Source organism: Sardina pilchardus, chromosome 2, assembly GCF_963854185.1.
Source record: "Sardina pilchardus chromosome 2, fSarPil1.1, whole genome shotgun sequence".
Taxonomy (NCBI): Eukaryota; Metazoa; Chordata; class Actinopteri; order Clupeiformes; family Clupeidae; genus Sardina; species Sardina pilchardus.
This window is the reverse complement of record NC_084995.1, coordinates 2123236-2144052: the sequence shown is the minus strand read 5'-3', so window position 1 is coordinate 2144052 and position 20817 is coordinate 2123236. Positions and strand designations below refer to the sequence as shown.

Below are 20817 nucleotides of genomic sequence, written 5' to 3'. Positions count from 1 at the left end.
TTTATTCACATATTAAAACATGGGTTTCTACAAGCTCATACAAGGTCAACTGGAGGAGTAGATAAGCAGGAAGCAACTGTAGGTCATTAAGCACTCATACAGACACACATCTGCTGTAGTCGGCTCCCATCAGCAGGACACATGTGTGGACTGCAGTCATGTCTGATGGCAATATACAGTATGTTGTGCAAATGCTTCAATCTAAATGATATCAAATACACAGTTCATTTGTTTTTGACATAGCAGATATTAATTTACACTGGAGTGAAATACATAAGCTTACGTAAGCTTCTTTAATGATTACTGCCTAAGCCATCTTTAAATATAATATTCACTTCTTAAACTTCCCTTCATAATATAAAGATGAAATCTTACAGACAAAATATTCGATACTTAATCAAAATATAGAATACTGATAATGACAATTTTGCCATCATACAAATTCTTAGGCCAATCAAGAAAAAGTCACTGCATGATCTGATTGATCTGTATTCTTGCGAGCAGACACACTTCCTATTGGAGACACAGCTGTGTCATAATATAGCAAAATATTTATCCATATCTAAATCTTTACTCTTTCGGTGAAAGAAAAACAATGACATTATCAAGTCCCTTTTTTGTCCGCCTAACATATACATAGAAGGGAACCAATTCAATTTCTAAATGTTATGATGGTACTGTAGAACAGCTTAGGCACCAGTTGCAACATTTTTGTCTATAGTACAACGTAGCGGTTCTGAAATGCTACTTTTAAGACTCAAGGTGAGAGGGAGTTCTCACGTTTTGTTAAACAAAATCTCAGTAAACAAGTGCAAATCACATTAATATTGTATAGTATTATTATAAATGATAAATATAATTTATGTAAAATAAATGTTTTATGGAATGGAGTCATTATACATTTCTTCCGTTTTAGCAGGTATATGGAATTAAGGATACTGTATGTCAATATCAAGAATTAAGGCTCAAAAATGTTTAGGTAAAACCTAAAATGTTTGGCATATGCTTCTTGAGCTATCATGGATTTGACCAAAGCTGTCCCTCCACATCTATTGGAACCCTGGTCAACGTTGTGTAAAAAGAGGCATAAAAACCATCTTTTGGTAATTCATTATGAGGAAAAATCCAACCGTAAAGTAAATAGATGGGTTTTTTTTTTTTTTTTACCAAAACACGTGCCATGATTATTGACACCCCTGTATTTAAGGATGACACAGTATTTTACCGTGTTCTCTGATGTTAACATAGAAGGTACTGTATAAGCCCATGTAACCCTATAATTCCCATTCCCTGACAGAGGCCAACACACTCAATAATTTGAATGGTGTATTCTCTTGTCTTGCCCATGTTGAAGAATGACTAGGGCATTTGACCTCTGTGTCACTTTATTTTCATACCTAAGTGAAACAGGAACTCATGGGTTAGTGTTTACAGTATATCGTCACTCTAATATTTTATGGACTCTCTGATTAATATTTTATTCAACTTCTCTATTAAGATCTCTCTAACTCTGAGAAGAAAAATAAAACCATTTTGGTTACAATATTTTCTAAGGGTGCCAGTAATTGTGGCATGTGTTCTTGATAAAAGTTTGTATTTCTTTACGTGATTTTTTTCTCACCAAAAGATGATTTTTTAAAACCTTTTTTAAATCAACCTTACCAGGTATGCCATGACATGTTGAGGGCACTGTAATCCTGCTCAGCAACTTTTAGTTATTACACAAAACTCTGAAATCTTGCCAATGCAACAGAACAAAGTCTGACATTAATCTAATCTTATTGCAGAAAGCTCTTCTAGTACATATACTGTAAACACACACACACACACACACACACACACACACACACACACACACACACGCACGCGCACACACGCACACACACACACACACACAACGAATCAACTGAGCAATATTATAGACACAGAAGCTATCCATTACTACAATCACGATGTGTGCATACTAGTCTGTGCTGACTGTATCTGGATGTTCTTTGGATCTGCTGATCTGGATGTGTGAGATCTGCAGAATTGGCAGCAGCAGTTGGAAGGCATTATGGATGTAGGTGGTGCTGTTTGAACCCTGTAGAGTATGGAGAGGAACAACATGATGTGCTTTTGTGCTATTACTGTATGAAGACGTAGGAGTTCTCCAAAAATGTTAGAAGTGAAAGCCAATATGGGAGCTTATACTGACAAGTAGAATGTCTTAATAATGGCACCACATTCCAAAGCCCAAGTCTGTCATATACACATATGTTTCATATTATTGGTGCACAAGGTTGTATGGTGCCATCCGCTTACCTCCAAAGTCACACTATCCACAAGGGGGTTCAACTCTTCTGCTTTTCTGTGACACTGCAGTATACAGACAATTAGCCAAGAGCCAAAGAATAGATTTGATTTAGCTGTTTTGTGTTTGTGTCGGTCTTACTTACCCCCATACTAAGTAAAGTATCACAGAATTTGCTGGCAAGGCAGTCCACCTCCTTACACATAGCCAATGTCAACCTGAAACAACAGCAAATCCAGAGTAAAAGACACTGTGAAAGGCATGGTCACAGTTGTTCTTTAAAGTGAATTGTACTGTCGTAGGATCAGAGGGGAGCAATACTAAGCTACTGAGACTCATTGTTACAATATGACTGGTAAGCAGATGGGGTTTTTGGGACATTTTGTTTACTTTCCAGTCTGTCAAAATATACACAGCTGACAATCTAATTAACGCACATCCTAAAACACACACACACTTTACCTGACAAGTATGGAGGCTTGCTCACTCGCTGCTTTCTCCAAGTCTTGTCCATGGAGGATTAATTCTGCCACTTTATGAAGTTGCTCTATGCTGCGTGCTGTCACTTCAGCCAAGCTACCCACTGAGGACAGGTACACATGCTGCACAATGCATGAGTGCACGCACACACACACACACACACACACACACACACACACACACACACACACACACACACACACACACACACACACACACACACATACACACACACACACACACAGTTTACAAAAATTGAAACTTTTTTATAGTAAAATTCTCCAAGGATGATTGCTCATAAGCTACCTTATTCCATTCAGTCCACAGAGGAGCCTATTTTACCTCCACACCGTCAGAAGCGTCCTCTTTGGCATCTCTCCTCTCTTCATTCTTCCCGTCGCTAGAAACACTTCCCTCATCCACCTTCTCTCCTGATTCCGTGGAGGGTGTGGACTCCACACTCTTCTCTTCTGCAACAGCTTCCTCCACAGCCTCCATGGCAACAGGCTGCTCCACCTCCTTCACCCAGTCATGAGCTCTGACTCGTGCCTGTGTAGTATGGAGCGCTGAGTGTGTCAGTAGAATACAGTACTCGTGCCTGTGTAGTATGGAGCGCTGAGCATGTCAGTAGAATACAGTACTCGTGCCTGTGTAGTATGGAGCGCTGAGCGTGTCAGTAGAATGTACACTACTGCAGTATGTGTACATCATGTAGAGGGGGAGCCATGTTTAGTACAACTGTACCTTGTTGAGTTTATCTGGGGTGGCAGCTACATGAAGCTCAAACAGAAGCTCTGTGAGAACACTGACGAATTCTTCCCCATTAGCTGAAAAAATAAACAAACACACACACACACAAACACACACAAAATACAGAGAGATGGAGAGAGAGAGAGAGAGAGAGAGATTATTTAATTTCTCTCTTACTGTCTCTCTTCTCAAATATACATGCTGTGATTGTGTATGAAATGTCTACCGCAGCTTAAATTAAATCCCACAGAATTGCACCATTGGTTGTTCCAAATAGAGACATACCTGTAATTTCCCGACTATTAGCCATGGCTTATACATTGATTTTGCAAAATTTCTTCATGTATGAGGTTAATACAGGGGAGCAGTTAATATGGAGTTAATATGGTTTTGTTTCTTTTAACTTGCATAAAACACTGTCCTGCGGCTTATACACAATGCGGCTTATATGCGGGAAATTACTGTACTGTTTGTTTGATTGCAATAGGATCATCACAATGTAGTTTGTGCTCTGGAGAGCCATGTATGACAGGGCCCCAGACCTGACTGTCAGGGACTCACAGAAGTGGGTGGTGGAGCCTATTTGGGAAGAAAGGAGATCACCGTTTTCCTCTATAGCTGGGGCCTCCTCCTCTTCCTCTCTTTTGATGAAGATCTCCTTTATAGCAACCAGTTCTGTCTTCAGTTTCTCTAAGTCCTCCTCTGCCAGGTTGGACAATGCAGCCTGCACCTGAGAGAGGAAGAGAGAGAAGCAGTTGATACCGTTGATGCCGTTACAACTCTCCCACTAGTCCCACATGGAGTGTTTCAAAAAGGTTTGGTAGGTGAGCTTTGTTTCAGTCTGGACCACTATCTGGACCGTTTGGACAACTGACCACTTAAGAAAGACAGTACAGTATGTGCTCCTGTAGAGTGCATGTGTGTTGGTGTGTGTGGCACACCTTGGCCTCACTCTCATTGGACAGGATCTCTAGAGCTTCCAAGTGGGACAGTCCCTGATAGTCGTCAAACAGGATGCTGTAGTGGGCTGTGGGTGCAGACACCAACTGATTGCCTAATCTTTCCCGCTCTCGCTCCTTTGCCTCCTTCAGCATCTACACACACACACACACACACACACACACACACACACACACACACACACACAGAGTGGTATCATCTAAATGAAAATGTTTAATTGCTTACTTGTTAAATGACATGTTTAATAACACTTCTTGCCAATCACTAACCACAGAAAAACACATTACGACAGAAAACAAAACAAAACCTCTTCAAAAATACAGAAAAGAGTTCACACATAAGATGTTTCTCTTTCTCTTTCACACACTCTCTCACTTCTTTACCTGAGACAATGACACAGTCTTCTGCATCAGGGTCTTGGTTTTCTTAAAGCCCGGGTCACTCTCTGCCAAGACGATCATAGTTTTCTTCCCAATGAATTCCAAAGCATCGAGGCCACCAGAAATCACAGACTTGCCCTGATGGAGTGATCAATACAGGATGAACACTGAAAACATGTTTCCGACATCAGACTATCATATGCAGAGTCATTTGTGATCTGTGTCAGTCAGAAGGCCGTTCCCAAGTGATGGACTAGTGAATGGGGAGTGAAGGTGTGTGGAGCGTTCCCAAGTGATGGACTAGTGAATGGGGAGTGAAGGTGAGTGGAGAATTCCCAAGTGATGGACTAGTGAATGGGGAGTGAAGGTGTGTGGAGCGTTCCCAAGTGATGGACTAGTGAATGGGGAGTGAAGGTGTGTGGAGAATTCCCAAGTGATGGACTAGTGAATGGGGAGTGTAGGTGTGTGGAGCGTTCCCAAGTGATGGACTAGTGAATGGGGAGTGAAGGTGTGTGGAGAATTCCCAAGTGATGGACTAGTGAATGGGGAGTGAAGGTGTGTGGAGAATTCCCAAGTGATGGACTAGTGAATGGGGAGTGAAGGTGAGTGGAGCGTTCCCAAGTGATGGACTAGTGAATGGGGAGTGAAGGTGTGTGGAGAGTTCCCAAGTGATGGACTAGTGAATGGGGAGTGAAGGTGTGTGGAGCGTTCCCAAGTGATGGACTAGTGAATGGGGAGTGAAGGTGTGTGGAGAATTCCCAAGTGATGGACTAGTGAATGGGGAGTGAAGGTGAGTGGAGCGTTCCCAAGTGAAGGTGAGTGGACGGAGACTCACGGTGTTCTGGACAGCGCTGGTGATGGTGGAGAACACGCCCTTGGCCGGCTGAGGGGCGGCGGTGGGGGGTGGACTGAGCTCCTCTGGGCCGCTGCTGTCTGCGTTGGACCCTCCGTCCTCCTCGGCCTCTTCACACGAGGACGCCTGCGGCATGCGCAGGGCCACGCCCGCTTTCTCTCGCACCGAACTCAGGCTCTGGCCTAAAAGAAACAGTCAAGCGTACATTTTGTACTGACCAAAGAGATGAATGGACTCCTCCAAATTGAGCTGCCACAATTACTCACCAACAGTGGAGGTTGCACTAGTCAGAAGGGATTTCCCCCACACACTCCAGCCTCCCCAACTCTTGCCTGCAGTGTCAACGGATGGCTGTACGAACAAATACAATCAAATCCCATACAAGAGATGGTCATAAATTGTCTCCATTACTAAATTGTACAGATTCAGTACCTACATTCTCTCATGTTCAGAATACAAACTTGTGAAACAGGAGCGAGGTTAGCCCACCATCCTACACACAGACACATAGACACATACAGGGCCTATATAGTGCTAATTCAAAGTGGGATTTAAGTCATAATTCAAATTAAATATAATATCTAACACACTGTGTAATAACAAGGTACTTGCCAATGCATGCAGTTAATAAAAAGTGAAGGAAAACTGGATTAATTTAATGCACAAAGTGAAAGTGGGATTCCATGCCATTTAAGTACTGATCATTATATTATACTAAGCTTTTGTTTACTAAACAACCTATTGTGCATGTGCACTAATGTTGACTATTCTTAAAAGACTGTCCCTTGAATCTCAAAACACTGGCAAGGTCCCTTTGACATAGACAAAGATCCCCATTGTCCAGTAGATCACCATTGTCCAGTAGCCAGCTGGCTTAGAGGTAACAGCATGTGCCAGTCTCTTTGGTGACAGTCTACAAGATATCAGCCAGAAGCTTTCACCGCTGAGCCAAAAGGATACTGACATCTAAAATAATTAATGAGGTGACGCATGCTGCATCTTTCCGCTGAACATTTGGGTTTTCACAATTCATATCCCAAGGGCTTGTATTTGTCAGCTGGTTTGATACAATGCATTATGATCCTGTAACCTAGGAGCAGCATTTCCTAAAAGAGCTCACACTAGGGAGCAGCAATGCTGAGTAGTAGCACTCAGTAGATCTAACTAATAGAACATTCTCAAATTGAGGGGAACCGGGGAGAACGTCAACAGGACACTTGAGAGTTAGTAGCCACATCATACAGTATGTGGCCAGTTTGAAGGTGCCTTCAACATTACCAATGCAGTGTGGCCATGACTGAAGAGCATCACACAGCCCCAGCTTAAGACCGCTACAGATTTATTTCAGTTCAAGCAAAAACTCACAGCATGTCTATGAGGTTCCTCTCCTTAAATAGCGAGTTTAAGTAGGCTTGTTTTGTGGTAGTCTAGTTAGCTGTAGTGGATATACTGTGATGTAGGCCTACAGTAGTAGTTAGCTGTAGTGGGTATGTGAACAACCGCAAATGAGATTATGTATACTTGTCCATTTTAAGTAGGCATACTGAGATGGTGATGTGTTTTAAGTGGGTATACAGCGTAGTCCTGCGTTTCACCTCGACATACTGTACACGTGTGTACAAAAATAATTGTATACATACAGTACATGACAGTTTCTACCTCAAACAAGTCTCTACTACGCTTGCATGCATCACACATCATCCCACACAAACTGTACCTCAGGCTCCTCTGGTCCATCAGGCTCCAGGTTCACAGACTCTCCGCACTCAGCTACCTGACCCTCAGACTCTCCGCACTCAGCTACCTGACCCTCAGCCTCAGCACCTGACTGGTCATCCTGGGGATGTAGTGGCATACTAGCCGAGTGGCCCTCATCATGGTGATCAGTCTCTTGTGGTTCATCTCCAGACAGTAAAGGTTTTGGATGGATGGGAGGAACTGTGTCATCGGTACAAGAAGGAATATCCTGCTCTGGAGAAATCTTGTCTTTGGGTGGGCCCATGTTTTCGGATAATACCGAGTCCGAGATAGAGGCATCCTCCCCAGCATTGGTCTGTGACATGGTGGTCTTAGATGGGAAAAGAAGGAAATTAACATGAATAAGCATAGCTTGTGAAGTTGGAGACATTGAAACCCTACATTTGAAAACACATTCATGACCGTGCCTCATGCTTGATTCGCGCAAAACACTGGCAGTCTACAAAATAGCATCCTCAAAAGTCGCGGCCATATGACTAGGCCCAACTGTCAGAATGTCTCCATCTAGCGACACAACTAAATAAATAAATAAATAAAAAGTGAAGAATCATGATCGGATTTTATCAACACACGCTAAAGGGGATACAATCTATCCAATTGAGCTGACAGCTCGTAAACTAGAGGAGCCTACGAAATCTGGGAGTCAAAACAAACAAATCCAACAGAAATAAACTGAAGTGACAACTAAGTTAGTTTGAGCGAAATGATGCGCCAAACTAATCGGGTTAGGCTAGGCTACCTATGGACATTAATGTGGTTATTCGTAAATCAGGTTGGTGTTGTCTTTGCTTGTAGACATTAACCGAATAACTCTTACAGGCCTCCAAGCAGACATAGCCTAACAAAATCAACAAATAAGCGAACTATCCATTTAGCATTTTTCTCAATGGAGCTGCGAAGGCGAAAAGCAATTCTGCAAAATGCAGTGCATGTCGATAGCATACGCACTATTCCCTATTTAAAAATAACGAAGACGTTTGCTGTAGTTTATTGTAATGTTGAGATGTCTTACCAATTCCTTGATCAACCCCTGATTCTCCCGAGTTTTCCGCCCAGTCAGTCTGTCCGCCACGTCGGCAACCCGTGCCATGTGTTGTTGTGAGTGACGTCAGGGGGAATAGCCTATGGTGTCATTATATTAGGACCAAAGTTTGTAGTGGTAGTCAAGTCCAGACGATACGTCCACTCAAAGACTGGGACAGATCAATCCTAGCCTACAGTCGTCTCAGCCCGTGTGATTGCATTGTTTTTGTTTTGTCAACATTGTTTTGTTTTGTCGAACATCTAACATCCAACTCCAGAGGTCCACATTGCAAAGTGCAGTTGCATTTGGAATGTCCTTTCTGTTATCATAGCCTAATAATGGAATAGGCCCAGTACATAGCTTGCATAAGCCAGATAGGCAGTGGCTAGACAGTGCTATGCCTGGCTGTGGTTTATGAATGTTCAATGATTTTTCTCCCCTATAAAATGTTCCATTAACCTTGAATCTTGACCATTTCATTCACTCTCCTCACCTTAATTGTAATGCAAGATTTAGGACTATGCATATTGCCCTGAAAAACAATATCAAAGACAATAATGACATCTGCAAATGACTACACTGGTGTCTCTCTAAAATAGCCTTATGGTGAATTAAGATAAGAATAGAGAGATAATTATATACTAAGCAGCTAGCCTGGTTATCACCAGACCAAGTTCAATCTTTTGAGATTGAACATTAGTCTGAAGAGTCTGCATTGTATTTTTACTGCACGAGGCGTGATCAATGGGCATCCTTAAACTAATCAGACCAACGAACCTGGTGCACCTGGTGGATAAGCCGGTTTGTGATTGGTTCCAGCAAAAGTGGAACAGAAGCAGAGAGATAAATGTGTAGGTTTCTAGCCTGAGCTGCGAGGCGAAATGCAATCACCAGCAGGTCAGGCTAGGTTTACCCAGTCTACTAAGCAACAAAGCTGTCCCATCAAAACATCCAGGAACAATAACAGTGTTATCATTTTAGAATGCAGAATGGGAGGATTTAGAAAGCTGATGGTGTAGTGGTCAGTGGGCCTACCCAGAGATCAAGGAACTATAGAGCCAATAGATCAGCAGTAGCAGGGAAGTTGGTCAGCTTTGGAAGATGTGGTTAACAGAGACCCAGTCCCCACAGCAACCTGCAACAAACCTCCAGCATATACCGTATCTCATCACTCGAATATCACAGCAGCTGACCTGCAAGATCAGGATAACCTCAATATCTTTGAGACCAGACATCATCTTTTGTCCATTGTAACCCAGGCCGTTGTCATACAGGAACTCTCCTTCCATTAGAGCGGGAGAAATATACCGAATTGGCAGCAGATTGCAGGGAGAATGAACTACAGCCATTGCAGAGTCTGAGGCACAGCACCAAAGAAAGCTGAGGAGGGCAGGTCAGGCCTGCTGAGGATCCAAGATGAGGATCAGTCAGTCAAGGCTGAGGGCAGTAGGGAGAGGAGACGGGCCATATCACACCCGTGTTCTGGGGAGGGGGACTCTGGAGCTGATCCAACCAGAGGTGCCAGGCAACAATGCTCAGCGGGCGCCCCTTCTTATAAGAGCTCTAGCAAGAGGCCATAAAAGAGGCTATTCTATACACCCTAACAGATTGGTGAATCTATTGTATGACAATATACTATATATATATATATATATAAAAGCATTTACACAATGTGCATCCTGTGTCAAATCACCCAGTGGCTGACAGGTCACCCTCTCCCAAAGAAATCTAAAAAAAAAGGTGTTTGTAGACCAAACCTTTGCATCTTATATATCAGCATCACTAATGGTTCCAAAACTACAGCTCTTTGAAGCTTCAAGTCATTTTAAGCATTGGTGAACATTCCTTTTTGTTCAACTTGCAACATTATTGGCTCTTTTGGTATTTCACACGCATTAGTGAAACTGTGAATAAAAGCACACTTTCCTGTCAGATCAGATCAGATCTTGTATATAATTCCCCCCTCTGCAAAGCTCTGAAAATGGCCATAAATTCATTATGTGAAAATACATCACCTTTGAGGGCTTCTCACTCACAAAGTGTGTGACACAAATTCATCAGATTTTTCCCCACTCATAGGACTATAAGGTCATGTCCATGCATTAACCTTGGTTGTTATCGCTATCACATTGTCATTGAGTATTTGAGTATGGAGGATATCAGAATTGCAGCCTTGATTTGATTGCTTTGTAAAATATGTAACCGTATTAGTACTAATAAAATCTTTGTCGGCCCAGGTGCCAAATCTGAGTAGCCTGGCTCCGCCTTCCTACGTACTTCTATTCAGTTTTCATTTCTTTTCAGGGGTTTCTCAAGACAAAAATGTGCAGGTCCAATCAGCGAATTGGTTGTGGCAGCTCCGAGTGCATGGCTCTGGGCAGATCCAATAGTTTCAGACATCAACAGAGTGTCCGCATTCAAGGAAGTTCACACTTGGCAATGGAAAGGGGGCAGACTCACTGTACATGATGAATGTACGAGAGTATGGTAGGACCAGTCTAAATCTGATCAGATCATCTTTGTGAGCTTCTCTTCCTTTTATCATAAAGTTGTCAATTTGTGCTTGACCGCGGCTTAAAAGGTGTGAAGTTGCAGTGGAACAAACATTCTGTCTGAGGTAAGCTCACTGGCAGAAAAGGCCTAGTAGGACATTTTTAAGATGGAAAAGCAAACAAAGAATATGGTGGTTTGATGTCTGTACTCTGTACATAAGCCTTGCTAACGCCAGACCTCATCTCAATCTGCAACATTGACATTTGGGGTCTGGGAACCACACATTCATTTTCTTGTATTTGAAGCGTGGTTTATGAATGCCCAGAGCCATTTATTGGCCGCTACAGTTGTTTATGAAATTCCATCCGCCCCCTACACTACAAATCCAGATATTGCTACCAGATACCGGTCAAGACTGAGTAGCGCTGTTTGTGCTCACAAGAGACATACATTAGTTGACATATACATTAGATATTTTAGAGATGATTGAACATAAATTGAATGTTATTTTATCAATTTAAGACGACAGTAAAACCCTTGAAATGGATAATGTAGCCTATAGTGGAATTCAAACACCTGAATTTAGTTTTCTGCTGGCTTAAAGTGTACAATGTTGACATCAAAGAAAAACACTTCTTGATGCAAAAATGATCAATACATGTTTATTGTGACAATAAAAACCATATGCATCTGTACAGTATATAAGCCATTCACAGTTTAGTACAATGCTAAGAGTCCATTCCCTCTGAACTGTGAAAATATATACGTTTTATATGAGGATTCACATCTTGAAAGAAATGTATAGTTGTAATTTCAGATTTAAAAAAATCATGCAATTAATAAAATAAAAAACAACTCACCACTTCAGCATTATCATTCTATAAAAATATATTATAATTTCTATTATAAAAAATTGTAAAATTGTGTTATAAGTCTTTTGCATATTTCTGCATTATTTTGCTGCTGTGGCTTTTGGGATCTACCTCAGACATAGATGTTTCCTGCTCCCTAATTTCTGCCTGGACTATCACTCTTCCAAAAGAGGTATTTAGCCTCAGGGACCTTTTCAGGCACCCATCCTGAAATGCACCCTCTTGGAAGATGTATTGCAATATAAGTGACATGTTGAGTGAAGAAGTGATGTAGGTGTGACTCTGAGCATTACCTTCCAGAAGCATTCAGAAATGCAACATTCCAAACATATCAGAAGACCGTGGCTTAAAATCAATTTTAAAGTGCACATGATCCATCACAATGACAAATGTCTTCCTCGGAAATGGTCTTAAAGTATTAGCACAAATGCCATCAAAGGCATCTCCCTGTTTTCCATGATTCCTTTACATTACAAGTGTCATATACACACATATGTGTCATATACACACAACAACCAAAACAATACCAAAACATTCAGTTCATTAACTGACAATAATGCCCTTTCAGAAATATTTCACATTTTGAATTACATGTCAATGCCCGTTTTCCCTTCAGGTAATAGATACAATGAGCCATACATAGTCTGATGTGACCTAAAATAAATAGATCATGAACACATGTGGACATATTGTAGACAAATAATAATAAAATAACATGTTCTGTAACTAAAAATCTTGACTTACAACCAAAGATGCATTACACAATAAAAGTGTTATACTCTCTTTGATTAGTTCTATTCTACATGAGGATTTGCACTCACACACACACACACACACACACACACACACACACACACACACACACACACACACACACACACACACACACACACACACACACACACACACACACACACACACACACACACACACAAAAACACACACACACGAGGAAATCTCTATATACACACACACACAAGGAAATCTCTATACAAAATCACCCATTCAAATAGGCAGGTGGAAGATAATCAGTTATTGTGGTGAGAAGGTCTAAAACAATTAGAAAATAATAGAAAAAAGCACTTAGTGAGTGACCCAAATCATTTTGTGCACGTGATAAAAACAAGATTCACACTGTTTATATCTGAGAGAGACAGAGAATGTACACTTTGTTCTTGTATCTGTGTGCCTGTGTATTATGGTGTGCATGGAAAGGTGTGCATCTCTGTTTATGTGTCTGTCCTCTGACCAGCAGAGGAAGTTCACAACGGATAAACTGCAAATATTAACGGTAACAAAGCACACGAGTAAAATGACAAGAATGAGATGAAAGAAATATGGAGAGAAGTCACTGCATTTTGGAGCGAGGACCTTTGAGCAAGGACAGGTCCACTCTGCTCATGTCAGTGGTAGAGGATGGCTCAGGGGATAAATAGTTGTGGGAGAAGCAGCGGAGCGGAGGGGGGCCCTGTGCTCACTGGTCAGACCAGCAGGTGGCGCTTCCTGTGCAGGGCCAGGTGATCGGAGCGGGAGAAGCTGCGCTCACAGTCCGGGCACTGGAAGGGCTTGACCCCGGTGTGTTTGCGGAAGTGCCGCGTCAGCTCATCCGAACGGGCAAATTTCCAAGTACAGCCTTCCCACATGCACTTGTATGGCTTCTCTCCTATACCAAAGAGAATGCATGTTAAAATACATTGAGCTGATCAAGATCCTGTATTTTCTACACACAAGTTACACGCTGTGATGACTTGGCCACAGCTGGCCATGCTCATAGCATTTGAGGCATTTTCTTGAATGGAGTATTTAATGAATGCATCCAAATGAGCTGAACAAAGCTACTGATTGAGATGCGTCTGCTCTACCCCCGCTGCTGTCTGCTGTGTCTGTATGCGCCTCACCTGTATGAGTGCGCCGGTGAGCCTTGAGGTGCGAGCTCTTGGTGTAGATTTTATTGCAGCCGCCAAAGTCACAGCGGTGGATGCGGCGTTTCTTCAGTGGATCTGGCGACTCCACATGCCGAGCTTTGACAGGATGCATGATCACAGAGGGAGTGTTGCTCCTAAAAAAATATGCACATTAATCAAATTAGCTAAAATCAATTCAGTTTGCGGCACTTCCCTAAATTGACCATTAGATGGCAGCATTGTTTTCAATCACTACAGTATGCTTGAGTTTTATCCTGCCTTTTTAACTTGTTTGCTTATTGAATTTGATTGCAGCAGTTGAGATTTTCTTGCATTTTCCATTATCATGGGGATGCTGTGTGGTTGTGTTGGTGTTTTTAAGAGGTCATTACAGGGATGTTGATGTATTCTTAACTTTCAATAGTAAAGTTATTCTCAGTTGTTTTTTTTTTTTACTCTTTACGAGTTGGAGCCTGTAGCGGTCCACAGAATGCAGACATGCTACCACACCCCCATTCAGTTCCTGCCACACCCCCTTACACACACTGTAATTAAGACTTCCTGCATCTCACTACCCGTGTCTGTTTCTGTCCACACCCCCTTTGTGACAGTATATTTCTAAGGAAATAATAAGGATATTTTTGGACAATATAACCTTTAATACCGTGCATATTCAACATCTTATGGCATCTATCTCCACCCACACTGGAAAAACTGCTTCTCTAGGCAAGTGCTATTAATCTTGCCATCTAACTGGTATAAAGAGACCTACCTAGCGCTTTATTAAGACCAGATCAAGAATGTAAACAAGCAGATTTGGTTGCCAGTGAAAAAATTATTTGTCTTGATCATTTTAAATTGAGCCTAAATTATCTTTCAAGGAAGCGCTCGGTACCTCTCTATACTGTTAACAATACCACCCACATTTTTGACATCTTTTTGACATGGATAGCATTAGCCAATGGTGTAGACATGCAAATGCACATAACACTAAAATGCGGTGTGTGTGTGTGTGTGTGTGTGTGTCAGAGAGAGTTTCAGCAATAATAACAGGGTGTGTTTTGGAGAGATGGGGGTTGGGTAGCAGGTGTACAGTGCTGAAAGTGGAGTGTTGACATTTAGCTGCATTCTTAAAGAATGCACAAAATTCCCCCACTTACAGCACCAGATAGGGCAAGAAAGGACATGTTCTACCTCATGCTTAGCATATGCAATAACACACACACAAACACACACACACACACACACACACACACACACACACACATTTGCCCACACACCACACATTCTACCAAGATCACTAAATAAATCCATTATGGCCGTTGTTCACATACAGAGATAAAAAGGTCCAAGCTTTAGTAAATCTATGGAGGGAGTAAATGAACCTGTATCCTTCTGTGGTTGTGTGAGCAGAAGATGCATGGAGGTGCAAGAGAAAATACAGAAGTGCATGCTTTGAACATATCACACTCACTCATAGGAGAGGTGTCTGTTGATCACTGATGCTGTTATCTCCTCATCATAGGGCTCTGGGGAACTTTCAGTGCCAGGCTCGGATTTGATTTTCAATGGTTCCATGTCATTTGAAAAATTAGGAGATTTCACGGAGGCTACAAAGAAAACAAGAGAAATATTGTTATGACAAGTGTGTGTGTGTGTGTGTATGTACGTTTGTTTGATATTTGGCTAGTGAAACTTGTGATAACAAGTTGGAGGAAAGGAACAAATAAGTGTGTGTAAGTTTGCAGCATTGATATTTGGCAGCTTGGGACCTGTCCGCAAACTGACAGTGGGTTAGACAAAGAGAGACAGGGAGTGAGTCCACTTACCATGCTTGTGTGAGGATACAACTGCCCCGCCATGCTTGTCATCGGTGGCCACTGGAGAGAGCATGATTGGTGGGTGCATAGTAGAGGGGTACATGATGGGCAGGATGACGGGGATCATTCCGGAGGGGGCGTGCAAGACGGGCATCATGGCGGAGAAGGACATGGCCATGGCTGCTGGAGACTGGTGCCGGGGCTTGGGGGAGCTGGAGCAGGAGCTGGAGCTGGAGCAGGTGAGCGTCTGGGAGAGGGAGTGTGTGCTGCCGTGTGTGTGAGGGCTGCTGTACGTGTGTGGAGGGGACAGAGAGCTCCGGGTGGAGGACGGAGAGGAGGGGGAGAAAGAGGAGGATGGAGAGGAGGACGAGGAGCGCTTGCTGAGAGACAGATCCACAGGCTCCACCTGCGCCGTGGAGGGGCGCTGGGCCTCAGACTGCTGGGGGCTAGAGTACGTCTGAAGAGGGTAGTGGGGCTGGTAGTGAGTGTGGCTTGGGTACTGAGATGGGTAGAGATGACCAGCAGCACTGGGGCCCACATGAGGAGGGAAGATGACACTATAAGCTTCCACTTGAGGCTTCATCACTGAAGGATAGCCCTGGTACACCGACTGAGGGAGGAATGGGAGACAAAAAGGTCATAAGAGATATATTATACAACATGGCAGAGGATGATCAGGACCACAAACACACAAACACATCGGACAACAGACTGCATTTTGATGTCACAAGAACACCCTCCCTAAACTCAAATATTGTTTTTCTCTCTCTAAGACACACAGCAACACACACCCAGCACAAGTCATGCTTAAGGAATGTGTGTCCATCTGTGAGAGAGACAGAATGAGACTGGGTTAAGAGATGACCAATATGGAGTTGTGCTTTTTTTCTGTTGTTGCATCACATGTTTCTCAAACCTGGATTTAAACATAGCACCCCACAGAGACACCCACTCAGTGTGCAATACACCAACACTCAGACTCAAACCAGTGAAGCATGAAAAGAGGGATATACTCGTTTTAGCCCTCTAAGTCCACAACATATCTACTCCCAAACTCCAGATCCCTTTACTGTATCCTATCTGGCTGATTGTCAGTCTGCCTATAGCATGTATCTGTTCCATACATCAGTTTGTGCAAGAGGAAGAGACAGTGATTCCCTCCACCACCAGTTCCATTTTGGCACAACCTCTCAGGACGAGGTGTCAACACATTCAAAGCAGTCTATCCATTAAAACCAACAAAGAGATAAAGATAAAAAAAGACCCTACACAACCTATGGATCAAATATGAAATGTGAAGGGAGCATTGGGCAACTCACCGTCTCCATGTCCTTTAGTGGGTAATCGTACATGAGCATGGCTGGCACAAGTGGACCTGTGAGATGAGATAGGAAGCATCAGGCATCAGCAACCAGTAGGCCACCAGCTCTACTAGCGACACCATCAATCAGCCATTAGAATGCTTTTAAACATACAGACAAACCAAAATGAACATGAACACAAAAGGACAAAAATACCCCACTGAAAATTGACATTTCAGTACACAGTTCATATCATGTAGCTATGTATTACTATTTTTTATTTTGAAATGTGATGTTGTCATCGCTAACTGTGACGCAAACTTCACATTTTAAAAAGCAGGTAAACCGATTTGCATCTTGTTTTTAAGATGCACTTGTCCTTGTGTCTGTGTGTTCATGTATATCGGTGATCAGGGATTTTTATAACTACCGGGAGATCAAGTAAGATCAAAGTTAATATATGATAGGAAGAAATTACATCTTGAACAAAGTCTATCGATCATGGAGAGAGTCTACAATTAAACATTAACACCGAAGCTTAACTCCATCAAAGGCTTCAGAGCATGCTTACAGCACTTTGCTCCTACACACAATACACTGTATTCACACAGACCTGCTCCTCAAACTGCAGAAAGTTGTTGTTAGGCTGAGGTTGGTGACAGGCAGGGTGTAACCAGAACAGTTGCCAAGAGACTACTCTACTCACATCAAGGCACACAAACATTTACTAATTCACACTCGCGCTCTCTCTCTCTCTCTTACACACACACACACACACACACACACAAACACAGAGACTGAGGGAGGGAGAGAGAGAGAGAACACACAACCACGAAACATTCATTACAAACTGAGGTCAGTTTAAGGACATTCATTCATTCATTCATTTCTCTAACTTACTTACACACACACACACACACACACACACACACACACACACACACACACAGAGACTGAGGGCAAGAAAGAGTACACACAACCTCTAAACATAAATGGCAACTGAGGTCAGCTTCAAGACATTCATTCACTCATTTCTCTCTCTCTCTCTCGCTCTCATACACACTCTTATGAAGAACCTTGACATGTTCTCCTTTTGCAGACTACATATAGAATACTGATATGGTAAATGCATACGTGTGTACAAATGCATTGGATTTGTGGGGGAACATGTACTGATCATTTAAGTGCAACATTATCAGCGCATTAACACTAAACACCCAGACAACCCACTTAGCACTTGACTTTTTCATTGCCATTTTCTCTGTCTCTCTCTGACACACACACACACACAAACACACACACACACACACACACACACCACCTATATATAAACTTCAACTCTAGGTGTGTAGGTGTGTGGGTGATGTGATGCATGTCATACAGTACGTGACATAATCAAGCATAATATCATACCATTGAACAAAGACTTGATATGACATAACTGCCCCTCCTGCTTGTTTAACAGGAAAGTCAAACACATGTACCAACTTAACAGGATCTCACTGGGACCAGAAACCCAACATGTCAGACTATCTCAAGCTGAAGAGGATATAAATATGGGGATGAAATATAGAACCTTCATGTGATAAATATGCACATGCTATCTTGGGGACAAGGTTGCCTTGGTGTTTTAACGCAAAAACTAAAACCATAATCCAATCATTTAAGTTGTGTTGCAAAAAACATGGCATACAATCGTTTAAGTGGTGTTGCAAAAACAAGACTTGAAATCTGGAATGAAGTGGGTTTCTTTGGAAAAAAGGATGGGCCGGATCAGAGGACATGCTTTTATGAGCTGGTCTGTGTGGTGGTGGGTTTCTGTATCACCTGATCTATAATACAAGGAGAATGAGAAGGCATAGGCTGTTGGCACTTAAAAGTTAAGTGTCAATCTGATGATAATGACCTTTTGTTTGCACCAAATACTGTATGATGCCTCGCCTGTACTGTACATGTACTGACACAAAAACATTTAATGTTTAGCCCTGTATGCCCAGCTACATGCCCTTTGAGCAATGATGTGTGTGTGTGTGTGTGTGTGTGTGTGTGTGCTGTTCCAGCAGATAACATCAGTGTGTTGATCCAGGGGAAAGGCGTGTAAGAGGGTGGGGTTTGTGTGTGTGTGTGTGTGTGTGTGTGTAAGTGAGCACGCCCTTCTCCTCCCCCTCCCCCCAACAAAGGCAGTCTCCCTTAAGAGGCTCCAAACAGGAAGAGAGCCTCTATGTGCCAAGTGGAATGTCTGACGCAAGCTGTAGCCTTGAGACAAAAAGTCAGGAAACAAAAGCTGAGGATAGGTGACAGAGAGAGGCAAGCGGGCACAGTGAATGAGTGGGTGTGTGCGAGAGAGAGAGAGAGAGAGAGAGAGAGAGAGAGACAGAGACAGAGAGAGAGACAGAGAGAGAGAGAGACAGAGACAGAGATTGCAGGACAGACTGACAACCAGAGTACAGGCATTTACTGTAATTGCTTCACTTCTGGGAGCTTGCTTGTAATCACTGATGCTTCATTCACTCCTTTTTGAGGACATAACAGACATTCAATCCCCACATGGAGTGCGCTAACATAAAGGTCCATACACAGATGTGAGGAGGTGGTCACACAGACAATCTCAACAAAAAAACACGTATGAAGGCCTATATTGTAGTTTATTCAGGTACACCAGATTAAACTACAAACACACCAGCATGGCATCAGAGTGTCTGAGAGAGTTTCATTTCAGTGCACAAAGTAGGCTACTTGCAGATCCTGTCTGTAAAAATGGATAACACTTCTTGATTATATGTGCTACTGACTAAATGGTGTGTCCCTGTCCCATATGACTGCTGTTAAAGATCAGGATAGGCTGCAACAATACTGAAAAAAATGTATATAGGCTAAAAGCAGGATACAGTAGCCTAGGCCTACTAGTTGTATTAATAGCCTACATACGTTTAACTAGTTCTACTCGTTGTGAGCAATAAAGTAGGTCTTGCATCAAGGTGTCATAATAGCATCAAACGTTTTTACAATAATTTTCTTAAAAGTTATCTCGGCTTTAAATATATAGGCCTGTGGTCAGACATGGGCTGGATGAAGTAGCCTAAACCAACTGTAGGCTACACTGAGTACCCTAAATATGACATGACAGGCCTATAAAATGTAAGACAGCCAACGATGCTCTGGCATTTGAGCCACAAATGTGTGATGTGATTAATCCTTTAAACAAATTAAAATAATAATAAAAAATAGTAACACACATCCAAACAACAGTGACACAATTCACAATTGACACACTTATCTTATTTTGCCTACCTCACGTGGTTTATTGGTCTTGTTGATGAGTCTCTCTTCAAGACTCTCGGAGGGAAAATAGGTCTGAAGTTGTCGATATTCCGTTGTTCAAGAGAATAGCGTGGATTCTTGAAAAATCAGGATTTCGGGCACAGGCGAAAAGGTGACGCAGAAAATGACGACGCGGGTTGTTTCTCACATTTGTCCTTAGGAAACGCTGAGGAACACGCTTAGCAAGAAGTCCATACACAAACCGTCCACAAGCAGATGGTTCTGAAAACTTTCTCAAGTTACGAAACTTTTCTTTAAAGTGCTTTACCTCCGCGAAGAGTGCTTGTCATATGATCATTGGAAGGGCCGTGCTGAGTTCCTGGGCGGAGACCGGCGGCCACTGGAGGCGAGGGTGGGGAGGGTGGGGCGCGAATCTGGCTCCCGGTGTGTGTGTGTGTGTGTGTGTGTGTGTGTGTGTGTGTGTGTGTGTGTGTGTGTGTGTGTGTGTGTGTGTGTGTTTTCACGCTGTAGAAGAGACTGCCGTAATTGCCAAGACAAATATTGAAAAACATTAAGAATAATTTAACGTTGCCTATTTACAGCAATTTGCCTAATACTCCCCCAAAGTGATCAAAATGAAATGACAAATTACAGCCTTTACTGTTTTG

At 42.5% G+C, this 20817-nt stretch overlaps 2 protein-coding genes across 4 annotated transcripts; both read right to left on the bottom strand.

Moving 5' to 3' along the window:
• Positions 1-120: 120 nt before the first annotated feature.
• On the bottom strand, positions 121-8597 carry fam114a1 (family with sequence similarity 114 member A1). 3 transcript variants are annotated; one of them, XM_062516213.1, is made up of 14 exons: positions 8487-8597; positions 7521-7784; positions 7434-7490; positions 5983-6067; positions 5699-5898; positions 4867-5001; positions 4465-4617; positions 4085-4253; positions 3518-3600; positions 3116-3322; positions 2756-2895; positions 2439-2511; positions 2305-2358; positions 121-2083 (listed from the first exon to the last, which is right to left on the bottom strand). In XM_062516213.1, the coding sequence occupies exons 1-14, from the start codon at positions 8562-8564 to the stop codon at positions 1964-1966; spliced, it is 1818 nt and encodes a 605-aa protein (XP_062372197.1). In that variant the 5' UTR covers positions 8565-8597; the 3' UTR covers positions 121-1963. The 3 variants fall into 3 exon arrangements, with proteins under 3 accessions (XP_062372197.1, XP_062372190.1, XP_062372205.1); XM_062516206.1 differs by having other exon boundaries at positions 7434-7784; XM_062516221.1 differs by having other exon boundaries at positions 4127-4253; positions 7434-7784.
• A 3042-nt stretch (positions 8598-11639) lies between these two features.
• On the bottom strand, positions 11640-20525 carry klf3 (Kruppel like factor 3 (basic)). Its single transcript, XM_062516194.1, has 6 exons — positions 20180-20525; positions 16907-16962; positions 15597-16197; positions 15242-15377; positions 13762-13922; positions 11640-13526 (listed from the first exon to the last, which is right to left on the bottom strand). Exons 2-6 carry the CDS (start codon positions 16943-16945, stop codon positions 13345-13347), a joined length of 1119 nt encoding a protein of 372 aa, XP_062372178.1. The 5' UTR covers positions 16946-16962; positions 20180-20525; the 3' UTR covers positions 11640-13344.
• Positions 20526-20817: the final 292 nt, after the last annotated feature.